At 42.4% G+C, this 26,168-nt stretch overlaps 1 protein-coding gene across 2 annotated transcripts in view; it reads right to left on the reverse strand.

Moving 5' to 3' along the window:
- Positions 1–9,377: 9,377 nt before the first annotated feature.
- kremen1 (kringle containing transmembrane protein 1) overlaps positions 9,378–26,168 on the reverse strand; it is an 88,345-nt gene continuing 71,554 nt past the window's right edge. Inside the window, exons 7-10 of one of the 2 annotated variants that reach the window (XM_036598323.1) lie at positions 25,917–26,139; positions 22,017–22,199; positions 18,602–18,686; positions 9,378–14,043 (exon numbers count right to left, since the gene is read on the reverse strand). In XM_036598323.1, coding sequence (XP_036454216.1) covers positions 13,887–14,043; positions 18,602–18,686; positions 22,017–22,199; positions 25,917–26,139 — 648 coding nt within the window. In that variant the 3' untranslated portion in view covers positions 9,378–13,886. Of the gene's footprint in view, positions 14,044–18,601; positions 18,687–21,974; positions 22,200–25,916; positions 26,140–26,168 lie in introns of both variants that reach the window. The other variant, XM_036598322.1, reaches the window with a different exon arrangement.

Consider the following 26,168-nt stretch of genomic DNA (forward strand, 5'->3'; position numbering starts at 1 on the left):
GCGACAACCCGCTTTTGTAGTTCGGCTACGCGTTAATGGACTGCAACTTAAAAGTTTTGTCGTTTTATCTGCGTTTTAGCGTTGTTTACTCAAATAGACAACTCGGCGAGGATCTCAGATGACGCAATATTTCCGCTCAAGACCTAAATTTGGACTTTAACGCGTTTAAAACGTTTTTAAAACTTTACGTCAACTTACAGACCTTCAGTCCCAGGACTTTTATTTTAGTGGGCGTTTCTTGAGAGAATTTATAAACACGATAGATAGATAGATAGATAGATAGATAGATAGATAGATAGATAGACGCAATTACTCAAGAGTAAGCACATTATTATTATTATTATTATTGTTGTTGTTTTTTGTTGTTGTTATTATTGTAGTTGGTGGTGGTAGTGGTGGTGATATTATTATTATTATTAATTTCTATGCAGTAAAATACACTAAAAATCTAATTAGCATTACCATTTATATTTATTTATTTTTTATCATTTATTTATTTATTTACTTCTTCACCGTTCCACTAAAAAAAGTAGTTACAGCGGCTTAAAGTGAAACAGTAAAAATGACTGTTTCATAGAAGCTTTTAATCAGTCATCAAAAATTTCTCTTTGGAGAAATTAATGGAGTTTTGAACACAACCAGCAGAGGGCGCAGGTCTGCAGATCTCCCTGTAGAGGCAGTGTGAGCAGTCAGTGCAGTCGGGTCGGCCGTGTTTATTAAGTTTTGGCTGCACCAAAACAGACTACACCACACACACACACACACACACACACACACACACACACACACACACACACACACACACACAAACACACAAACACATACACATACACAAACACACACACACACAAACACACAAACACACATACACACACACACACACACACACACACACTCACACACACACAAACACACACACAAACACATACATACACACACATACACATACACAAACACACACACACACTCTCACACAAACACACATATACATACACACACACTCACAAACTATAAATCTTTTCAAGGTTCCCCTAGAATTCTGCTTTTTAGAAACTCAGGGGCTCCAAGGGGTTAATTAGGGGACTTGGACCCCCTCGGGACCCTCTGTATTTCGCACCTTGCACACCACAGCAGTAGGGGGAGCACAAGAGCAAAAAAGTACCAGTTGTCTCAGAAGCTGTTAAATCACAGTCAGTGTTTTCTGTGGGACAGAAAAACACATTTTCTCGGAATCATTCAGCCTGAACTCCGTCCTGAAACCCTGTTAGAGCCTTTTTGATGCTGCAAGTTGATCTTCATGCTTATCGCAGTTCAACTGAACTGAAATGACATAAGTGAAAGATGTGGGGCAGTTAGGGTGCCGGTTAGCTTAGCCTCATGGTGTCGTTTTCTACAAAAACACTTCTTTATTTATTTGAATCGTCACAGAGATGTTTCCTGTTTTCCGCTCTGACAGTCCTGATTTGGACAGTGCTCCACTGACAGTGGACACACTGGACATTTTGTTGTGTTCAGCTTTTAACATCAGGATCAAAATATATGAAGTACACTTGCATATTAAATACTCTGATTTGAGGGGTAGTGGGGGGGGTTGGAGCTAACGGCTGTATAATGTCCTTTATCCTGTAATTCCAGCTCTGCACCGTCCACACTGTCTCCTTTTCACGGCTCTGCTCTCACACTGAGGCCACTGTGCTCCGGCGACCCTGCAGAGCCCTGACCCTTTAGCCCAGCTCAGCGAAGAGCAGCACATAAAGATGACCATTCTGTGAGAGACGGCCGAGTCACCGAGGTCCCATCGGCTCAATTTACTGCCACACAAAAGCTTCTGCTGAGCTCTGAATGGACTCTGAACTCCGGGGAGGGAGCGGTTTCAGACGGCGAAAGGGTCTCTGTGCGTCTCCTCTCCTTCAGGAGGATCAGGTCTCATCTGGCCTTCAGCGCTAGCGCTCAGCTAGCTCTGAAACCGGACCCGACTGTGGCATTTAGCTCCTCATTACAGCCTTTATTACCGAAAACACTCAGAAAAGAGCTTCTGAAAGTGACCTGAATACAGAAGAACAGGAGCAGCAGGAGCCTCAGAGCTTTCAGTCAGAGTGTTTAGCTCCTGACCCCTGTTTCATAACTGTGTCCTCTTTTTAAGGCTTTAACATTCCTACAGTAAGAGGAGCAGCGTTCCCACATACGTTTCTCAAACACAGTGCTGAACGGATTTTCTGGTGATCTGACTCTGCTGGTCGGACGCTGCCGTGCCCTTTTCTTACAGCGCACAGCTACGTCTTTTATTCGAGACGGTCTGTAAACCCAGCCTTATCAGAGGAAAAGTCACACGCAGAGAGAGTGGCTCGCACTGCGGCTTGTTGGTCTGGCGGACCACCGTTACAGCGTACCGCCTCAGAAACCCACTCCTCCACAGTCCTCGTGTACGAAGTGCTCACTTCAAACCCGACCCAGAGCCGGTTTATGAGGAGTCTGGCCTCTTCCTGTTTCCCTCGTTGTATCAAAAACAGGACTGCTAAACCCATCAGTGAGTCCTTAACGAATGGGGTGAATGGAGCTAAAAGGCTAAAAACAAAGAGTTAAAATAGTCTCTTATCTCTCAGAGCTTTCCTTTGATCTTAGACAGCAGAACAATTAAACTCACTAAAACAGCAAAGAAAACTCACCTGAATGATTCCTTTACTACAGCAAACAGACACCAACATCACTGATACTGAGCGCTGATTGGTTAGCGTTACTGATACTGAGGGCTGATTGGTTAACATCACTGATACTGAGTGCTGATTGGTTGGCGTTACTGATACTGAGCGCTGATTGGTTAGCGTTACAGCTACTGAGCGCTGATTGGTTAGCTTTACTGATACTGAGCGCTGATTGGTTAGCGTTACTGCTACTGAGCGCTGATTGGTTAGCTTTACTGATACTGAGCGCTGATTGGTTAGCTTTACTGCTACTGAGCGCTGATTGGTTAGCGTTACTGATACTGAGTGCTGATTGGTTAGCATTACTGCTATTGAGCGCTGATTGGTTAGCATTACTGCTACTGAGCGCTGATTGGTTAACATCACTGCTGCTGAGCGCTGATTGGTTAGCATTACTGCTACTGAGTGATTTCTTGATTCCTTGATTCCATTACTGCTACTGAGTGATTCCTTGAGTTAGCATTACTGCTACTGGGTGCTGATTGGTTAGCATTACTGCTACTGAGTGCTGATAGGTTAGCATTACTGCTACTGAGTGCTGATTGGTTAACATTACTGCTACTTAGCGCTGATTGGTTAGCATTACTGCTACTGAGTGCTGATTGATTAGCATTACTGCTACTGAGTGCTGATTGGTTAGCATTACTGCTACTGGGCGCTGATTGGTTAGCATTACTGCTACTGAGTGCTGATTGATTAGCATTACTGCTAATGAGAGCTGATTGATTAGCATTACTGCTACCATGTGCTGATTGGTTGGTGAGCAGAGCAGCTCACTGGCTGTTCGCACTCACTGACATCATGAATGTGCATGAGGCGCCGTTTTAAACTCCTATAACTCGAGTTTAAAAGCTCTTAAAAAATAAACACCAGTCTTAAAGTGTTTTATAGTATTCAGTGTTCAGGAAATGAATGTATTATTTAATATTAAAAATGTTTAAGCATTTATAATCTATGATTTTGCTCAAATGCTCCATATTAACACATTCATTTTGAACTCATTCAGCAGCGCCCTCTAGCGTCTGAGAACAGTACAGAGCGATAACTCTGCCCTAACCTAACTGGAGGACTCTCTCTTTTCGGTGCAGCTATCCAACGGCGAAGAACCGGTTGCTGCTTAAGAGGCGAAAGAAATACATAAAATCTATAAAATTCATTGCTGCATCCAGGACCAATACAGAACTGACCCCCTGCATCGATATTTTTGGCGGGTTCGGCTTTTCTTATTTTCTATTGAGTTCGCTAATGTAAGCTAATCGTTAGCTAATGTAAACTGTAGGTTTTCCAAGACAACCAACCTGATGACCTCACACTGCACACTACGACAAGACGGCTTGAGTTTGAATATAAAGATGTTTAAAGTGGGAATCGTCTGTAAATTGTTCCAATTACAATCTAGTGTTTCATCTCCCTTTAAAGTCAGTATCGGAGGCTAAATGTTCACATCAGTCAGGCTCTAGATAACAGTGTTCACTGTGATTGTGACTGAGAACCACAGTGATTTAGTATGAAGAAATATTTCAGTACTTTTCCATAAGCGTGAAGTTTCAGACAGTGTGTGAATCCCCCTGGTGTCCGGGGGTCCCATGTCTGTCTGCTGACTCTCTCTCCATAGCGGCGCTGATGCTTCAATGTCAGTAAATGTTTGTTTTATCAGCTGTTCTTCTGTAGAGTCTCTGTTCTAGTGCGGTTCTGCGCTCTTCCTCACAGTAACTGAGATCTTCCTCGTCTCCTCTTCTGTAGAGTCTCTGTTCTAGTGCGGTTCTGCGCTCTTCCTCACAGTAACTGAGATCTTCCTCGTCTCCTCTTCTGTCTTCAGTGTGAGAAATGAGGAACAGTCACTCTTCACTCCAAACTCTTGGGAAACTGGGCGAGTTTTCAGATTTACAGATCTGCTGCAGCTCATTGTAAAGTTTTTCAGAGGAATCCGGGCAGAGTTACAGTTTCTAGGCTATGAAGGACCAACTGGGTGAACCAGTCTGCTACAGTGCCACCCTGAGGCAGAGCAGTGCTGCAGCTCTAGTTAGTTAAGATCACCAGAGACAGAAGCTGATTGTGGGAGAAACAGATAAACAATCAGCTTCACTGAATCTGGATTTGAGCCCCTGTTTAAACAGACAGCATAACGTCATAAGCTTTTTTTCAGGGACCTCCAGAATTTTTAATTTGAGACATTCAGGGGGTCCGAGAGGTTAATTAGGGAATCCCAGGCCCCCCCAGGACCCCCTGTATTTCGCACCTTGGTTTGATTTATTTGTGATACCACAACCTTACATGGAGGCATTAACTGCAGGTTTCCAGTAGGGGGCACTCAGGATTTGTCATTTTCAAACAAAAGTCAGGTTTAACCCTTAAAATCTCAGTCTCATTACTCACTGAGGCTGATTATTCAGCAACTACAGGAGCTTCAGTGCAAACTGGCTGAGCTGTTCTCAGGTTAGAGAAGTGTATTTAAACTTTAAAAGGTCCAGACCTTTTAATGTAAACTCAACAAAATGTCCGAAAACATCTGAACAGCACTTTAGAAAACTAAGAACAACAGGTTAAAAAAAAACAACCAAAGGGGCATTTCATACAGGAATAACTGGAGTAAGTAGTTTTCATATATTCACGTGTTTCTATGATATGTGTATGTTTCCACATTGGACACATCAACTGATTGATTTCATTGTTTTCACATTTTTGCCCCCATTTCCTCCAGCTGGTGCTCCAGGCTGCCAGTAGGGGGCGCTACAGGATTCATCATTATCAAACAAAACTCACAGTTAGCCCGAATTACGCTTATCTCTAAAAATACCTGGAGTGATTAAAACAGTCTGCTTTGAGTTTTCGGCTCTGCTTCAGGCACAAAGCAATTAAAGCGATAGTTTAGAGAAAAATCTAATCCCAAGTCCACTGCAGTCCTACTTACGACTTGATTTGTGTTCAAGTGGTTTTGGTTGGATAATAAGACAGAAACACTGGAAATACTGGAAACACTGGAAAAACACTGGAATGTTTTTAGTTTACTTTTGTTTTACTGTCTGTGTGTGTTTTGCGTTACTGTAACAGACTGAAGAGCAGAGGATGTTTTCACAGTCAGACGTCTCACATATGCTTATATCTGTATTTATATCTGATGGTTTCAGCCTTCACTGTTAATGTTGTAGCTGATCAATAACTGAAATACAGTCAGTTTATCAGCGGCTATCATTGGTTTTTTTGCTTTCATTACATGTTAGCTACATTAGCCTCGTAGCTTCAGAGCTAACTGGAGATGTATATGCTTTCATTACATGTTAGCTACATTAGCCTCGTAGCTTCAGAGATAACCAGAGCTAACCGTGTTAGCTACATTAGCCTCGTAGCTTCAGAGCTAACTGGAGATGTATATGCTTTCATTACATGTTAGCTACATTAGCCTCGTAGCTTCAGAGATAACCAGAGCTAACCGTGTTAGCTACATTAGCCTCGTAGCTTCAGAGCTAACTGGAGATGTATATGCTTTCATTACATGTTAGCTACATTAGCCTCGTAGCTTCAGAGCTAACTGGAGATGTATATGCTTTCATTACATGTTAGCTACATTAGCCTCGTAGCTTCAGAGCTAACTGGCGATGTATACACTGTTATTACTTGGTAGCTACATTAGCCTCATAGCTTCAGAGCTAACTGGAGATGTATACGCTGTTATTACTTGGTAGCTACATTAGCCTCGTAGCTTCAGAGCTAACTGGAGATGTATATGCTTTCATTACATGTTAGCTACATTAGCCTCGTAGCTTCAGAGCTAACTGGAGATGTATATGCTTTTATTACGTGTTAGCTACATTAGCCTCGTAGCTTCAGAGCTAACCGGCGATGTATATGCTTTCATTACTTGGTAGCTACATTAGCCTCGTAGCTTCAGAGCTAACCGGCGATGTATACGCTTTCATTACGTGTTAGTTACGTTAGCCTCGTAGCTTCAGAGCTAACTGGCGATGTATACGCTTTTGTGTTAGCTACGTTAGCCTCGTAGCTTCAGAGCTAACTGGCGATGTATACGCTTTCATTACGTGTTAGCTATGTTAGCCTCGTAGCTCTAGCGCTAAAACCAAAGACGAAAACCTCAGACTCTGAAGATGTTTTGACTGATTGACTTCATTTTGAGAATCTGGGGGATTTAGATTTTGCACTGAACTTTTGCTTAACCCTCTACTGTATGTGCTGTGAAAGCAATTTAAAAAAATTATTTGATTCACTTTTCTTGCATAAAATGTACCTAATTATTTAATATATTTAATATCAAAACATTTTGTGTGTAAAGTGTGTAGGGGTCATTTCGGGATATGTTGCCTTGAGGCAACATTGTGTGACAATGCGAATAAATGAAATAGAGCCGTGTTTCCTGAAGTGGCTTGTGGCTGGTCAAATCATTCCACTGTTGCACAGTGTTGCTTCTAGGCAATAAACATATTTCCGCAAATTTTCATAAAAAAAATTATACTGAATGTTAAAAAAGGTTTAAAAGTGGCCACTAAGAGATAGTATGACCAAGAACATGCTTTTTATTTACATACTCAATCTGTTCCCTATATCGTTAACCCTTTCGTTGTCTTTAAATATGGATAATGTTATTGTAAAGTAAGGAAAATGAGTTTGTTGCCCTGAGGCAACACTGTGCAATAGAGGGTTAATATGAACTGATTTCTTCATCAGGCTCTTCAAACACTGAAGTGATCTTACATTAAACTTTATTCCACATCTTTAACCCTTCTTTCTTCCTGGTGGTCCAGATGAAGCCCACCTGACTCTACTGCTGGTGTTTGAGTGGAGCTTCAACACAGTCTTTGTCTGGCCGTCCACTGAGTCCAGGAGTCAGAAACATTCAGCAGGACGTCAGCTCACCCTGAACACGTTAACCCATTAATGACCAACAGAGCCTCACTGCACGTTTCTCACTGTTTACTTCACTTACAAACTCCAGCTGCTGCTCTGACTGAGTGTCTACATTAATAAACAGTAACGTTAAAGATGTTTCGTCTTCTGCTGTAAACTCACCGTTTCAGAGAAGCAAGATTTGGTAATGACAGCGATGATGTCTGAGATATACAGTTGGGTTTGTACGCTTTCTGAGCTCTGAGCACAAATCTGAATAAAAATAAAAAACTGATCAAACTGCACGTCTACAAAACTAAATTTGCCGTGACAATGGAAACAGAGCGTGTTCTGATTGGTCTAAAGTTGAAATACTGAACAGTTACAGCTGCTATAAAAATTATTAAATTATTATAAAAGTTTCTAATTTCTAAAATTTCATACTTTTTCTAATTTCTCATTTTCATACTTTTTGTTCAAATTTAGATTTTCTATTGTTTTATTAAAAATAAGTAGTCCAAGAATGCTTTTAATGATAAATGTATATAAGATCAAGATCTTTTCAGATTCGTATGCAGAGAACAGCTGAGCTAAGAAATAACCTTCTTCACGACGTTCTCAGAATCACTTTACATGTGAAAAGGACGCTATTTTGTGCAGTTCTACAGAGAACGACGTTTTCTATGACAGGTCAGTGTGGACTGGTCAGCGTTGAGCTCTTATGCTGCCCAAAGCTGGAATCATTTCTCCATCTTTACATCCAGACTGAACACTTCATACCTTTGACACCTAAACATGTTCTGTCTAGACTTAATAATATGGAGCTGGTCCTTCTTTGCCTTCCGCCCAATGACTGGGATAGGCTCCAGCACCCCACCGCGACCCAGAAGGATAAGCAGTTTAGATGATGGATGGATGGATGGATGGTCCTTCTTTGCAGCTATAACAGCTTCTACTCTGCCTTCACTGGAACTAAGGGTTCTAGACCAACCCCTGAAAAACAGCCCCATAGCATCATCCCTCCTCCACCAAACTGCACAGTGCAGTCAGGCAGGTAACGTTCTCCTGGAACTCGCCAAACCCAGACTCGTCCATCAGACTGACAGATAGAGAAGCTGATTCATCACTACACAGAATACGTGCAACAGAGTCCAGTGGCGGCGCTTGACACCACTCCAGCCGACACTTGCCATTGCGCATAGTGATCTTAGGCCTGTGTGCAGCTGCTCAGCCATGGAAACCCATTTTGTGAAGCTTCTAATATGCAGTTCTTGTGCTGATGTTGTTTCCAGAGGCAGTCTGGAGCTCTGTAGTGATGATTCCACAGAGGATAGACACTGTGCTCTTCAGCACTCAGCGGCCCACTCTGAGAGTGTTGGTCTACCACTTCGTGGCTGTTGTTGCTCCAATTCACAGTAACCGCACTTACAGTTGTCTGGGGCAGATCTAGCAGGACAGAAATTTCAGAAACTGACTTGTGGCAGAGGCGGCATCCTACAACAGAGCCATGTTTAAAGTCACTGAGCTCTTCAGTACGACCCTCTACTGCCAGCGTTTCAAGACTGCAAGGCTATGAGCTTAATTTTATACCCCTGTTAGTAATGAAACACCTGAACTCAGTAATTAGGAGGTGTGTCCCAACACTTTTGTCTGTATGGTGTACATGCAAAGGATTCTTTGAGTGTTCAGGCTTCTATACAGAACCACAGTCTTTACTAAAGAACCCTTAGCAGAACCATTTTTTAGAGTGTAGTTCACACTGTGTATGTGCTCCTGGTGAGGGAACCTCTCTCTCCTCTCTCGCTGTTACAGGGATAGAACACGAGAACGCTGCTGTAAGAAACATGCATATTTATTTCTGCAGTCAGAACACATTAAATAAAAACTAGAACCGTACTTCACTTATACAAAAGATAGATTATGTCCCATTTAAAGTAACAATAATTTACTGTATAAATTAAAATCTCACTATTTTATTTACAATTTAATGAAAACATCTTTCTCCTGTTTCCTTTATTTTGTCCCTGAAAGTGCCCTCATCTGAATCTGGGGGGGTTCTACACTGACGGTTCTCAGAGAACAGTCAGACATACGGTGATGTACAGTGATGATGTATGGTAATATATGCATGATAATATATGTATGGTTATGTACAGTGATGTATGGTGATGTATGTTTGTTGATGTTTGGTGATACATGTATCGTGATGTATGTATGGTGATGTATGGTGATATTCGGTGGTATATGTATGGTGATATATGTATAGTTATGTACAGTGATGTTTGGTGATGTATGTTTGTTGACGTTTGGTGATGTATGTATGGTGATGTATGTATGGTGATGTATGTATGGTGATGTATGGTGATATTCGGTGATATATGTATGGTGATATATGTATGGTTATGAACAGTGATGTTTGGTTATGTATGGTGATGTATGTTTGTTGACGTTTGGTGATGTATGTATGGTGATGTATGTATGGTGATATTTGGTGATGTAGATGTGTGTGTAGTGTTCTGTGGTGTTAGTGCTCTGCAGTGTTCTGCGGTTCTCTGTTTGTTCTCTGCTGGTTCTGATCGGATGTGATTGTGTATAATGAGCTGTGATTATCTCAGACTGCACATTCACTTCAGACAGGAAGAAGCAGAGCATTACTGGAAGACCCAGCGTGACAGGGGGGTTTGGGGTGGGGGGTTGGGCAGGGGTCAGCGTACAGAACGGACTTTCCATCGTTCTGCAGCTGGTCATCTCAGACCTCCTCTCTGATTACACACCACACATAAAATACATCATTTACAGTTACAGAAATGATAAAAACAAGCAACAGAATAATGTGGCAAGAGCTCAAGAGTAAGCTTGCATTATTACTATTATTATTATTATTATTGTTATTTTTATTATTATTATTATTATTATTTCAGGGATTTGGGGGTTTTATTTTTACAGAACTGAGTCAAAACAAACCTGTTTGAAATGAGTAAAACAGTCACAACTGAGTATAAATTGTAATAAAATTGTACTAAATATTAAAACAAAAAAAAACGTAATTAAAACAAATGTGGTCTTGAATAACTATTGCTGAATTGTTTCCATTCATAATAATAATAATGATAATAATAATAATAATAATAATTCAGTGAAAGAGTTTTTGTTCTTTTTTCGTTACTATTGTATCAAGTTTCCATTATTATTACACGTAATAATTATTATTTCTTATTATTATTGTTATTTTTATTTTCAATACACAAAATGCTGCACACCTTAAAACAATAGATGAGGTCAGTCCAAAACACTAATGTTGCTAATACTGAGTGAAAGGGAATAGCCACGATTAGCATTATTTAAATGACATCAATTGCCGGTGAGCAGCTTCTTCTCGTTGTTAGCTTCTTAGCACGTTTGGTTGAGCTTCTCCTTTAAGTTCAGAGATGAGTTTGTGTTTTTTCCTGATTATAAGCTTTTATTATAATTAATGCTGCTCTTTTTAAATGACTGTTAACTTCCTTTAACATGTTTAACATGTAAGAGCTTCATAACTCTGAACTGTGGACGCGTTCAGCTCGTTTCAGTTTAAGTGCTCTGAGATATTCACAGTTTTCACTGCATTTCTGGGAGAAATGGTGGATGTTTTTGGATAAGTTACAGTTCAGGATGATTAAAAACTCATCACTGTATTATGGGATGGAATAAGAGAATAGGGTACGTGCAGAACTGCGCCCTCTCCTGGCTGTGTTCAAAACTCCATTTCCCCATTGGGAAAAAAAAATTATTTAAATTTTAATAACAAATTAAAATTCACTTTCAGGTGGATTTCAGCAATGAAAACAATATAACGTCGTATAAAATATTCATGCAGAGCTGAAAAACCGTGTGAGAGTAAAATATAATTGAACTACAGGACCCACAGCTCGGTGACGGCACTGCTTTGTGGGACGAGTGACAGTGACATCATAATGAGTTTGTCGTCTGTTTCGCAGAAACACTCGTAAACATTGTATTTCTGTCTTTTACACTGTTGGATCACTGATACAGTGTCACACATAACTGAAGGGGGGTGCGAAACGGCACTTTATGGATCTGCAGCACCTAAAACTCATTATTAACCTATGTTCTGAACATAACCAGCAGGGGGCGCTCTGACCACTCTCCTCCTCTACTGACCTCTCTGCTGGATGTAAATCTGATCTGATTGGCCAGTTACTCACTGGACTGACCTGACGAACTGCAGCTCACACAACACAGAACATATCAGAACCCTAAAGAGGTTCCTTCACTGTTCTTTATAGAGAACCCTCAGTTCTGGCTGCTGGCAGTGAATTTAAAGCGACAGTTTAGCACGAAACCAGATTCCCTCACTTCCCCCTTTTCCTAATGCAGTCAGTCAGTCAGGCGTGTTTGGAGGTTGATGTAGCTGAAGGCCAGTTTACACTGAACGCCTCCTGAAGCTGCTCCACATCTGCATGTTCTGTGTGCAACAGTGACTCCAGAGATCCAGCCGAACCACACAAACCCTTCCTGCAGCACTGAGCTGTGTTTAAAACAGACACTCACTAAAACATCACGATTAGAGATGCACAGTCACATCAGAATCACGTCGATATCAGCAGAAAACTGCATAAAAACGACCTGCGTCAGGTTTAGATGTTTAGATTTGGCCGATATTTCACACATAATGTCTGCATTTCGTTCTGAAAGTGAATATAAATCTCAGTGCACTAAAATAGTTTTTAGCCTCCACAGCTAAAACTAAACTTTGTTTAGCTCAGCTGATAAAACTAAAACGAATATCGTTTAGCTCTGGTGCCAAAACCAAAACTAGCATGATTTAGCTCTGGTGCTAAAACTAAATAAGTAAACGTCAGACTGTAAATGCGTCTTGGCTGAAGGACTATATTGGGAGTAAAAGGGGAAAACGAGGATCTGGTTTGGGGGGATTAAACGGGGGGAGGGTGTGTTTTGTTGCTGAAGTATCGCTTTAACCCATGAAGAGCCGCAGTGAACCTGCACTGAATCTGAGGAAGTGCTTTGGAATCGGAGCGCTGTGTGTGGAACAGGAGGAGGAGAAAGAGCGGATTGTTTTGGAAGAATTTCTCGCTGTGGTGATGAAGTGGAAGCGCTTTTCATCAGGAACGTTGCTCAACACATTTCAGTGGCTCTCTCTGCGGAACCGACCGGAACAGCAGACTCAGAGCTGATTTTAGCACAAAAAAAATCCCCGACCTCATTTCTAAACACTACGCTAACCAAGATTAAAGACGTTACGGACACAGTGACAGATCCACAGGGTAAAAAACGAAAAATAAAAGAGAAAAATAAAGACTTTCCACCCCTTAAGGCACTTACAGACACACACAGGAAGAGGAAGACAAACACAGATCAAAACCCAACAGATAAAAAAGAAACAAACGAGTGAAAAACGTTTTAAAGAGGTTCCTGAAAGAATCCAGTTTGTCTTTGTTTCTGAGCCGCAGCAGTGACAGATTTCCCTCCACAGACCGTCTGGGCTTCTGTTTGTTTCTTCGTTTGTTTGTTGTTGTTATTGTTTGCTGTTTTGTGGTCGTTCGCTCTGAGATCAGGATCTGTTATTCTCCCACACGTTCTCCACCGTTCTGCTCGCTGACCTACATAAGGGACAGCAAAACAGCTCTGAAACTGAGCTGCGCTTCTGTCCCAGTGAGTCTGACCGCATCCGTGTTACTGTGGTTACGGGTTTCGGGGCGTTTGTTCCACAGTCGGACCCTCAATCGAACACAGATTCTTATCCGAGCTTTTTGCTCCAAAAAACAGCAGAAAAACCCCGAAAACACCAAAGACTTCTATTTTGTCTTTTTAGGTCCACAACTGAGAAAAGCGGCAGCTGTTTTATGTTTTCTCTGCTGCTCAGTGACTTTCGTTGGTCTTTTTGTGTCCACAGCTGAGAAAAGCCTTGGTGTCCAGTCATCTTCAGGCAGTATTTATTGACGGGTCAGTGATGCTTCCTCATTGTCCACTGCCGGCCACACCTCTAACACGCCTCCACCAATCAGATTCCCTTTGGAATCGCCGCCATCAAATCGTACGTCTGGCCGAGACGCAAACCGACAGTAATTTCAGTGACCAAACGCATCCAACTTTTGATGTCCAGTTCCTCAGCCAGCGCTCAAGCGCTTTGGTTTTAGATGACCACACCAGTCAGTAAGGGGTCCGTCGGACCCCCATGAGGGGTCAGTGTTCCACACAGCCTGTGAGTGAGAGTATGTAAGTATCTGTGAGTGATCTGCAAAGGCCTCCAGCAGCTCCCAGCAGAGCGGTGGTCAGTTCCCCACCAGCAGAGCGGTGGTCAGTTCCCCACCAGCAGAGCGGTGGTTAGTTCCCCACTAGCGGGCTGAGGTCCCCGTGGTGGTTCTTCAGCTTCTTCTTGAAGAGGGAGATGGTGGAGGGTCTGTACAGGATGATCCAGGGCTCAGAAGAAGCACTCTGAGCGCACGACTCCGACCCGCTGATGGAGGGGATGGTGGGAGATCTGAGGGAGAAGAGACGAACGAGAGATCAGAATCTGCATGTTTTTCAATACAGCAAAAAAAGGAGTTCCTGAAAATCTGTTAATATGATGTCGTTTCCATTTTCAGCTCACTGGAACATTTAACAACATAAAATTATGATGTTTCAGACATTAGAACATCAGAACAGAACAGAGCGGTTCAGCCTGACCCATTCTCAGCTCCTGGCTAGCTACAATCTAATATGTTAGCCCCAAGCTAATAAACAAGCTATAAGCTAATATATTAGCCCCAAGCTAATGCAGTAACCACATGTTAATATGGTGGCATGATGCCATGAGGCGCTTAGGAGGTGTGGCCATGCAAAGTGGCTCTCGGGTCGGGGGGATGGCGGGGGGGTCTCTTTCCTTCTCATACAAAGCCCCCCAACTTTGGAATAATCTTCTAGTCAGTGTTCGGGACTCAGACTCAGCCTCAGTGTTTAAGTCTAGGCTAAAACCCCACTTGTTTAGTGGAGCCTTTGGTAATTAGTTTTCCCTGTTAGATAAAAGGTGCAGATCTGGGGTTCATGGTCACAGAGTATTATGGTAAACTGGGAGTGTTGGTGCTGTCGTCCTGCTGCTCACGCGTTCACTCAAGTGTGCTGACGGTGGAGTGGAGGGGCTCCGACACCTCAGGGAGCCTCATGACTCTTTCTGGTTTCTCCCTCTTAGTGAGGCTGTAATATCTAGACCTGCTGGAGTCTCTGCTGCTCTGTTAACCCTGTAATCTGTGGTCAGTCTCTCTGTACAGAACTGACCCTCTGTGTGTTTCCTCTCTGTGCTGAGTTGAACAGCTGCCCATCCTGTGTGTCTGATGCTGTTGCTTCTTCTGCCTTGATCTGGCCACTGCTCGCCAGCCCTCTGGACCGGCTTGACCACCATTGAGATTCTCGCTGTACATAGCTGTGCAAACCTCACCCTCATGAACTGACCCTCCTGACGCTGCTGCATAAACTAAACCTAATCTAATAACCCGTTGCTCCACCTGTTTTTCCCGTTTTGTGTTCTAATACTTTATACTAACGCTGTTTGCTATCCGGTGTGGTCCAGAGGAGGATGGGTTCCCCTTCTGCGTCTTGGTTCCTCTCAGTGTTTCTTCCTCTTTGCTCTTAGGGAGTTTTACCTCGCCACTGTCGCCATTGGCGACGCTCATGGGGTCTCGGACCTGGATTTTTCTGTAAAGCTGCTTTGTGACAACAACTGTTACAGAAAGCGCTACATAAATAAACTTTGCTTGCTAAACACTCCCAGTTTGGAGAGGCACTGTTAGCGCTGCTGTTGTTGCTGATGCTGATGGTGCTGTCAGTGCAGCTGTGTTGCTTGGTGTAAACTGTGTTCTGAGGAGGGGGGCTTTGCGGTTAAATAGTGGTTAGATTAGAAAAGTATCTGCCCCCCCATGCCGTGTCCTCCTGCGTTAGCCCCTCCCTGCATTAGCGCTGTTATTTCTTGCTGCAGTGTGCTTCACATCTTCTACACTGATGCTACATATTAGCCCCTTGCCAACACACAAGCTACATGTTAATATGTTAGCCCCAAGCTAATGAACAACAACTTTATTTGTTAGCAATGACAAATTTAACACTGCCACTCCAGATGCTTCAGTATCGCTTCGAGTGTAGTTAAAAACTCAAAGGCCTCTTTCCTGCTGTTGAGCCAAACAGTTCTCAGGGTTCTCAGGACCCTTTTTCCATCTGTTCTGCTGCTAAATCAGAAATACAAAACACAGAAGAAGACTACAACAACAAGTGGCTAACTGCTAACAGGCTATCAGCCATGCACACACCACCCACCACGAAACACGTCACTCCAGTTGTCACTCCGACTCCAGTCTCTCTCTCTGTGCTCTCAGATTCTTCGTCCTCCAAACGGGAGTTATTTGATCATCAGTTACTAAATCTGAGTCTGTACTGCGGTGAGTTTCACCTACAGCCGGATAACTACACTAGCATTACCATCACCCAGCAGGGTTCAGCTAAAAGCACCACAGAACAGCGTCGATTTTGGCTTTCTGTCACTCCAACGCCGATCAGTCCACTTCGCTCTCGCTGTTATGAGTGTTTATCGTCTACACTCGTGCTATCAGAGCAGTCAGTCCAATAGAACCTGCACTGGGCTGTTTGGATCTCTTCAGCTAAGCTAGGTAAACCAGGAGAGAAGAGCCGGCTAGCATTAGCTTAGCTAGGAGGACTGCAGCTCCAGACGCCAGAGAACAGGGTTAATTTCGGCTTTCTGTCCCTCCAGCACCAACCGCTCGACTTCACTTCCTCAGATTTGAGTCATTATCTTCTAAACTGAGTCAGTAAAGCTCCTGTTAGTCAGAATCGAACCTGATCTGTGGTTTCCTGTTCGCCAGCTTCTTGTTCGAATTTTCCCGTTCCACCTTAAATGGTGCATCAGTCACTTTCAAACAATACATCACACAGACATGAGTGTGAATCACTGCGTTCCCTCCGTTATATAATCCTGTCCCTCTTTCTGAGAGTGATATTCCTGAAACAGTGTAAATTTGGACAGTATCTTTCTTAAACTGCCACTCTGTAATGGTACTGAATGCAGTCCAGCAGCGATGTTGACCTCCCCAAAATGGCGGCGCCGTTGACGTGCCTGGCTGGACCCAACGCGACATCTAGGTATGTATATCTATGATCCCACCAAACGGTTCCGTGGCTCTGAGTACGGTTAGCTAACTGTGCTGGAAAAACGGGCTGAGCCCAGTTTTTAAGCGTTACATATCGGACCGTGTCTGTGTGGAATAGCCACTGAAATGGTTTCTTTCTGTGCTCAGAACGATTCGGCCCTGCAGCGGAAAAGAGGCCAGACTCCAATAGTAAAACCAGGAGGAAAGAAAGAAGAAAGAAAAAAAAGAAAGGACATTAATAAATAAATAAATAAATAAATAAATGAGGGGGTGTGGGGGGGGATGGGTTTCATCTGCTTTTCATGGAGTTCATCTGCTTTTCATGTCGGCTGGAATTTGCCTTGTAAAATCTGAGCGACATGCAAAACGTCCATTAACCATAAAACAACAACAATAAATCTGACATCAGCTCAGAGAGGCAGCAGATCAGAGCGTCTCTACAGGAAACTGTTCATAGATCTGAAACTACTGACCACATTCACCACAACACACACTGCCCAGCACACGCTCAGGGACACCTCACCAACTTTCACAATTTTCAGAGTCACTGATACTCAGATCAATGTCAAACTGAGGACAATATGATTTAGACAGTTATGAACTAGTTTTTTATAGCTTAATGCAATATTTAAAGTATTTTCGGAACAACAAGGAATGATCAATTGATGTAATAATCTTTCTACAATCGTTTATCTGCCTTGAGATTCGATCTCCACTTTTAAAATATGATGAATTCTGGGTGTTAATTTTATTAGAACTTCATTCCGGATGTTGTCTCAGTCGCGTTAGAACCTTCTACAGCTCTGTTCTTCATTCTGGACTAATTTCTACAGTTTTATTTACAGCACTGCACTGATGATCACAGTCATTTATCTCCAGACTGTTCAACATCATTATATAAAACACTGAGCTTTTCTACAGTATGTTTAATTTAAAACAGGTCAAACTGAATTTAGTAATAATTATAATAATTGTAATTATAATAATTTAAACAGGTGAAACAGAATGAACTCATCTCTGTTTTCTGTTTTTATTATATGCACAGTTCTGGGTTTGTAAAAGTACAAAAATAACAGTGCAGTTTAGCCTCTCTTAGCTCGTAGCTTGTGCGTTAGCTTGTTTCTAACATATTAACGTAGTTAGTGCGTTAGCTTGGGGCTAACATTTTATGTAGTCAGTGTGTTAGCTTGGGGCTAACATTTTAGCTTGTGGTTAGCATATTAATGTAGTCAGTGCGTTAGCTTGGGGCTAACAGCTTGTGGTTAATGCGTTAGCATGGGGCTAACATTTTAGGTTGTGGTTAGTGCGTTAGCTTGGGGCTAACATTAATGAAGTCAGTGCATTAGCTTGGGGCTAACATATTAATGAAGTCAGTGCGTTAGCTTGGGGCTAACATATTAACGAAGTCAGTGCGTTAGCTTGGGGCTAACATATTAATGAAGTCAGTGCGTTAGCTTGGGGCTAACATATTAATGAAGTCAGTGCGTTAGCTTGGGGCTAACATTAATGAAGTCAGTGCATTAGCTTGTGGTTAGCATATTAATGAAGTCAGTGCATTAGCTTGGGGCTAACATATTAATGAAGTCAGTGCGTTAGCTTGGGGCTAACATATTAATGAAGTCAGTGTGTTAGCTTGGGGCTAACATATTAATGAAGTCAGTGCGTTAGCTTGGGGCTAACATATTAATGAAGTCAGTGTGTTAGCTTGGGGCTAACATATTAATGAAGTCAGTGCGTTAGCTTGGGGCTAACATATTAATGAAGTCAGTGCGTTAGCTTGGGGCTAACATATTAATGAAGTCAGTGCGTTAGCTTGGGGCTAACATATTAACACAGTGATTTTACTAAACACCATTTAAACGTTTGAGTACTGGTGCAGTGCTTGTGCATTTGTATACTTACTTTACTGTGACGTGCAGAAGCAGTTTGGCCACCATGGCTAAGACAGTTAGCGTTAGCAGAGCGGCGAGAGCGTAGATGGTCCACACTGTAAAACACAGACAGAACAAATCAGCCCTCTTCGTCTCGCTGAGGCTGGAGAACTTCTACAGCTTCAATTAATCAAACTTAACCAACCAATCAAACTGTCAGCGTCAAACCGGCCTCATCACATTTATATAAAGATCTTATCTGACAGGAGCCGATTAGCGCAGAGAAAAATGATCGATGAGTCACACAAAACGATTAAGACTGAAAAGAAAAGAGAAATTATATAAAAGGATAAAACGGCAAAAAGACTGAACACTCGTCACAATGAGTGCCTCATTACAGTTCACTGCTGTCTGTCTGAGTGACTTCAACAAGAATTCACCCCTCCTGAAACTAAACTCTGCAAAGTTCTGTATATGAACTATATATATATATATATATATATATAAGCATCAAACTGTGACTATTAGAGCGAGGTCTTCAGTTCAGGGGCCGTATTACAGAAACTTCCTCTCTTTTTGTCTTAACTTAAGATCTTTTAGGTCAAGGTAAGATTTTTCACACATTCATATTACAGAAGCAAATCTGATCTTAATTTAGGAATCTTATCTTATCTTACAGCATCTTATCTCCAGTTAGGAAATCTTAACCTACTCGATCAAAGTCGACAATCAGCTGTCGTGTCTGTTTCCGAGCAACCGACCATAAACACACAGCTGAAATGTAAACACGTCATCAGAATAACGTTAAAATGTGAGTTAAGCTGCTGTTACTGATGTAAAGAAGGTCAAACAGAACTGAAGTGTGATAAACTGTAAGCTGTGAATACAGTGAGAGCGCCCCCTGCTGTTTATCAGAGCGTCGCCACTCCCCAGTTTCAGTCTCCATTTCCCAAACGCTTTAGCCGAGCGCGCTAACGTTACTCCTCCTAATAAACAGACACACGTTCAGCTCCGTCTCCTCATTATTCACCACCATCACTGTAATATTTCATCATCAACATTAACACACGAAGGTAATCAGAGGGGCGGTGGAGATCGAGTCTGCAGCGTCTGAGATCTTTAAAACGCAGAGTTAGAAAAGAAAATCATCTCACAGTGAAAGCAGCGTTTTACAGTAGAGATAAATGGAGTTCATTATGCTGGTAGTGAACTATGCTGCTGACTCAGCTGCCTAAAAACCATAGAAACGGACCTTAAACAGAAGTGAGGACCCTGTTGGGGTTCATCCTAAAGTTAGGACAGGATTTAGGAGGTTTAGTCTAGTTAGGATGTTTGTGTGATGCTGTTTTCTTATCTGGAGTTCATGATGAGATGAAGGTAGGAGCTGTTATTCTGGAATAGCTGCTGTTCGAAATTGGGTCCGTACTGAAGTCGTCATGGTGACCAAACACATAAGGTAAGATTTCAGACTTAAGTTGTTTCTGTAATAAAGCCTCAGGACATGAACTCCTCTACAGTAATGCTCATTTCTGCTAGCGGCCCATATGGAATTTTTAGTAGCATGTTAGCGGTTAGGCTAATGCTGGTGCAGGTGAACATTTTCTGCTGTTCTAGATTAAACACAGACATTTGAAGCTTATAAAAGTCATTTTTTATGTTTTATGTTAAGTTTGTATCAGACATTATCAGATATCTGAGCCTGTATGTATCAGTTTTGCAGTCACTCTTTCAGTAAAGAGTTCTGACATAGAGCTGCTGTCACTGTTTAACATTCCTAACAACGAACCGGAACACTGCTTAGACTATGGCTTATGTTCACATTCAGTGTTGTATCTAGAACCTTCAGAAGACCCCTTTCCCTCAAAATTGGTCCCAAAGAGTGATTGGTTGATTCCTCACTTCCTAATTATGCTGGTAGTTAATCTAACGTGTAAGGCCTTCAGTCCAGCTCCTGAAGTCCTGACCAATGGGAGAACAACTCAGCTGTATCTGCCTAGATACCAGAGAGAGAACAATCCTGATTGGACAATTTTCTGTTGGCCGATTCAAGATTAGCGCAGTTTAAATACAAAAGCATCATGATTCTATTAAATAAACATGAACAAACAATCATAGGCAGGTATTTGATTAACTTCACAGAAGTACTTAGACCCTCTGAAGGTCGAGAAGGTCCTGAAGGTTCCTCACTGTTAAATATACAGTTTATTTTCTATCTTGGTTAAAGGAGCTGAATTATGAATCATGAATCATAAATCAAATTATAAAACTGCTGTGTACAAAACAATTTTGAATCTTCTGGCTCTGGACTAATCAATAGATCAATAATCAAACAGACACTGACACCTGTCCTTCTTTATCTGCTGCTGAAGAAGCAGAAAGTCAAACTGGATCTGAAGATGAAATAATAATAATGACTGTAATTCCGTCCAGAGTCAGTAGAGGTCACTGTAATCAGCATCTACTATCACTGTTTCTTGGCCTGAGCTCAGAGAGCTTAAACACCAACATCTCACCTGTCAAATTAACAGAAACGACATCAAAATCATCTTTAATATTCAATATCATATCAATAATGCAGGAGAGGAAGTGCTACAGGGTGAGAGTTTGGCTTTGCTGCTGATCAGCGCCTGGGAGGAGTTTCAGTTTTACTGGGAGGGATTTCTCATTGTACTGGGAGGAGTTTTTGGTTGTACTGGGAGGAGTTTCAGTTTAATGGGAGGGATTTCTCATTGTACTGGGAGAAGTTTTTGGTTGTACTGGGAGGAGTTTCAGTTTTACTGGGAGGGATTTCTCATTGTACTGGGAGGAGTTTCTGGTTGTACTGGGAGGAGTTTAAGTTTTACTGGGAGGGATTTCTCATTGTACTGGGAGGAGTTTCTGGTTGTACTGGGAGTTGTTTCAGTTGTACTGGGAGGAGTTTTTGGTTGTACTGGGAGGGGATTCTGGTTGTACTGGGAGGGGTTTCGGGTTGTACTGGGAGTAGTTTTTGGTTATACTAGGAGAGGTTTCGGTTTCACTGGGAAGAGTTTCTGGTTGTACTGGGAGGAGTATCTGGTTGTACTGGGAGTAGTTTCTAGTTGTACTGGGAGGAGTTTCTGGTCGTACTGGGAGTAGTTTCTGGTTGTACTAGGAGGAGTTTCGGTTGTACTTGGAGGAGTTTCTGGTTGTGCTGGGAGGAGTTTCTGGTTGCACTGGGAGGAGTTTCCGTTGTACTGGGAGGAGTTTCAGTTGTACTGGGAGGAGTTTCTGGTTGTACTGGGAGGAGTTTCTGGTTGTAGGGTTTTTGTTAAACAAGTCGTTTTGTTGTGAAATTATGAATAAATGCTGTTTGTATTGAACTTATTTTGGAAAGTTTGGTGTCCACAAACGTTTGAAGATGAAACGGAGAATAAGAATCTACATACTGGTGCTGTGGCCCGGTGTCCGGCCGCGTCCGAGCCACTGACCTGGCATGTCGTTCTGCACTTTCCCGGGGCTGGACGTGATGACGAGGATCTGGGACGTCTTCTCGTTCTGGGTGCTGTTGGTTTTCTCCGTCGTGCTGCTGGACCACGGCTCCACAGTGCTGGCGGCTCCATCATCATCATCATCTTCATCTTCAGCAGCTCTGCTGTCCTGAACTCTGAAAGCTGGAGGGAAACAAGAAACGCTGTGGTGAAAACACAGAAACCGAGTGAAGGTCCATGCCTGCTGTCACACCACAGCCTCAAAACCCATAACGTTTACTTTATCTTTACGTCGGTTTACAGCGCCGCTCTGTACACGGAGAGAACAGCTCACCAGGACGGAGTAACAGAACCGACCCAGCATCACTGAGAATAACATCCTCCCTCCTGTAATGCTGCTTTCATTCCAGCCCTTCAGTCTCGCTGCGCTGGAGGTTTAGGATTAGTATTCATTTTTAATTTCACTCTTAATAATAAATCTGGGACGGGTCTGAGTGTCTCTACACTTCATCACAAACTTACAGTTCATCCGAAAATAAAATAATAATAATAATAAGAAGAAAAAATTCTTCCACCGAACACGAGTCGAACGTTCTTCTCTGAGCATCACAGACGGTTAAATAACCGCACTAATACAGAACTCAGTTAATGTGTGACACTGAAGAACATCAGATTTCAGAAGCAGAACTGTTCTAGAACATCTCTCTGCATGTCTGTCTCTCTCTCTCTCTCTCTCTCTCTCACACTCTTTCTCTGTCTCTCTCTCATTCTCCTTTCCTCTATCTCCCTCTCTCTCTCTCTCTCTCTCTCTCTCTCTCCCTCTCTCTCTCTCTCCCCCTCTCTCTCTCTCTCTCCCTCTCTGCTTTCTCTTTCCCTCTCTCTCCCTCTCTCTCTCTCTTTCTCTGTTTCTCTCATTCTCCTTTCCTCTATCTCCCTCTCTCTCTCTTTCTCTCTCTCTCTCTCTCTTTCTCTCTCTCTCTCTCTCTCTCTCACACTTTCTCTGTCTCTCTCATTCTCCTTTCCTCTATCTCCCTCTCTCTCTCTCTCACACTCTTTCTCTGTCTCTCTCTCATTCTCCTTTCCTCTATCTCCCTCTCTCTCTCTCACACACTCTTTCTCTGTCTCTCTCTCATTCTCCTTTCCTCTATCTCCCTCTCTCTCTCTCTCTCTCTCTCTCTCTCTGTTTATAATCTGAATGAGTTTCTCTTTTTGTAAAAATCCTCAGAGCAGAAAGTGAATAAATGTTTTCCTGGTTTAAAATAAATGTGCAGTTCTGTCCGCGGGGAGGTTGGGGGGGCAGGGGTAGTGGGGGGGGGTGGTTTGGGCTTCATTCGTTTGTAAAAATGACGAAAAGCAATTTATTTCTCTGACCTTTTCTTCAGGCGAAACATTTCCTCCTTTTCCTCTCTCTCTCTCTCTCTCTCTCTCTCTCTATGTCTCTCTCTCTCAGACAGACAGACAGTCTGAACAGACAGAGAGATGTACATACGAGCAACACGATTCCTCACTGCACCTGAATTTAACATTAAATTTACTGAGACTGCAGCTTATTGTGCAAAATGTGCATAGCCCCACCCACTAACTGTACATAGCCCCACCCACTAACTGCACAAAGTACTGCACACTAACTGATTATAGCTCAATCGTGAGGGGTGGGGTTTTAAAAGAAGCAGTGATATAATGGAACATCAATAAGCTGAAGACTAAACAGACAGTTGAAGCTATGAGCAGGTTAATAACTGAAGCTGCTACTTACAGAGGATACAGCTCAGCAGCTTTTAAAGAAGAAATATCGGTATCGGCCGATACTCAAGCTCTCAATATCGGTATCGGCAGATACTTAAGCTCTCGATATCGGTATCGTCCGATACTTAACCTCTCAATATCGGTATCGGCCGATGCTCAAGCTCTCACTATCGGTATCGGCCGATACTCAACGTTTCAATACAGATACTCGTGGTTTTGAAAACCCTGTGTAAAACGTGTTCTTTCTCATATGATCTTTTCAAATGTAAGGGTTCTTTGAGGGTTCTTCAGTAAAGGTAAAGATTATATTTAGAACCATGAGAAACAAACTCTCAGTTTCTGAGAGGTGTGGTCGTACTGAAGGTTCTATGGAGAACCTGTCATACATGGTTCTTTATAGAAGCTTTTAAAAATGGTTCGATATTGCGCCAGAAAGTGTTCTGTTACAAGCCAAAGAATCTTTTCTGGTATTATATAGAACCCTGTTAGAACCCAGTACTGAAGGTCATTCAGACTGAAAGCTAATGGATTAAATGGATTTTGTTTAATCAATATGAATATAATAATAATAATAATAATGAATCAGTTGCATTTTCACTGTTCATGGATCTTCCCTCTGAGCTGGTGATGCTGTGACTCAGAGTCGCCTCATGCATATGCTAAACAAAAGCAGATTAAATATTGATAAAGTGCCACTTTTCCAATAACTGCGTGCCAGAAAGTTCCCGAAATGGCCGAGGGGGAAATTTAAATATTTAATGTCCTTGAGTGCAGGTGCAGAACGAGGAGCAGATGAGCTTCTCCGGAACGCTGCTCTTCAGAAATCAGCAGACGTCTCGCTTCTCAGAATGACTCAATACAGATGAGAGGTTTCCTTTGATGACCGTATTAAACCTGATCAGGGTTATTAGAGGAAAATCAATATGACGTGTAAATATGTGCTTTTATCAATCGATTGGAAAAGAAAACTTTACACAAAACCTGGGCCCCACGAAGTGTAGCCAAACGTTTGTTTCAGCAGAGACTGTGGGGCGCTGAACGCGGGCAGTGCAACTACGGCAGCTGAGAAGGACATTCTCGGCGTACTTGTTGAAGAATTGTGGAGCCTGAAAAAACGGCGACTGATCGGCGTTGGAGTGACAGAAAGCTGAAATCAGACCTGTTCTGTGGAGCTTTAAGCTGTAGCCTGCAAGGCTAAGCTAACGCGAGTGCACGGTGCCTCCCACTGCAGTACGGGCTCGGTTCTAGCAAACCCATGATTAAAAACAGAGACTCTATTTGAGAACACAAATTCGAATGATACATAAATATAACAGTTTTAACAATCATTCTTTGGTCCTGTTTATATTCTTTGCCACAGTTTTACTATCATAAATGTTTATTTATGGTTCCGCCTTAATGAAGAGCTGGATACGGTTTGAGCGCTGAGAGAAAAGATTTGGGTGACTATTGATTTCTAGTGTCAGCTACGTTAGTCTCAGAGCTGCAGTGCTAAAATGAAGAAGCAGAATTCAGACACCAAACACGTCTCACTACATTCAGCACAGCGAGTCAGTCTCAGTCATTACTCACTGTTAGTACACAGAACCACAGAACCCATCCACAGGTTCCGCAACCTCAGCAGAGCCTCGAGCATAACAAGATAATTAACGTCTCTCTCTCTCTCTCTCTATGAGGTGTGGTGTGTGTGTGTATGTAAATGTGTAACGGAGACGGAAATGCCAGATGGAACCTGCTGATGCAAATACACACACACACACACACACACACACACAGACTCTAATGGACTCTAATGGACTCTTAATGAACACGTTAACTTTAATAAAACAGAAGGTGAAAGTATTAAAAATGATATTTACTGTGAAGTTTAGTGTTTATTAGTAGTTTACTGTAAAGACAAACCGCCAATCATCCGTTTTACTACACTGACTACACTGAGTCCTAATGACCCAATCAGAACACGGTTCTCCTGTTTACACAGACACACTGATGTGAAACACTGAGTAATTAATTTTTGTACTTTAGTAGTTTTTAACAGTATTTTTAAATGTGGAGCTGCTGCTGCTGCGCTGTGTCTGTTCAGCTCATCACTGAAACGTTATGTCATCCGTTCTTCCTTCAGGTTTACAGAACAGATCAGTGTTTCATTCCCACCTTGGTAGATCATGGAGAACCCCTGAGCCTGGTTCGTCCTGTCCGAGTAAAAGTACAGGATGACGAAGTCAACGGTGATGTTGACGATTTCCCGTGGCGGATTTCGGCCATCGAATCTCGCCACCACCTGATTAGTGTAACCATCCAGGAGCTCCACCATGTCGGCCTGGTCCATGATGCTGAAGAAGGTGAAGTTGAAGAGAATGAACGAAGCGCCCGGAACCTGAAGGAGCAGAACAGAGAGAACAGTGA

This window comes from Colossoma macropomum, unplaced genomic scaffold (assembly GCF_904425465.1).
Source record: "Colossoma macropomum unplaced genomic scaffold, Colossoma_macropomum, whole genome shotgun sequence".
Taxonomy (NCBI): Eukaryota; Metazoa; Chordata; class Actinopteri; order Characiformes; family Serrasalmidae; genus Colossoma; species Colossoma macropomum.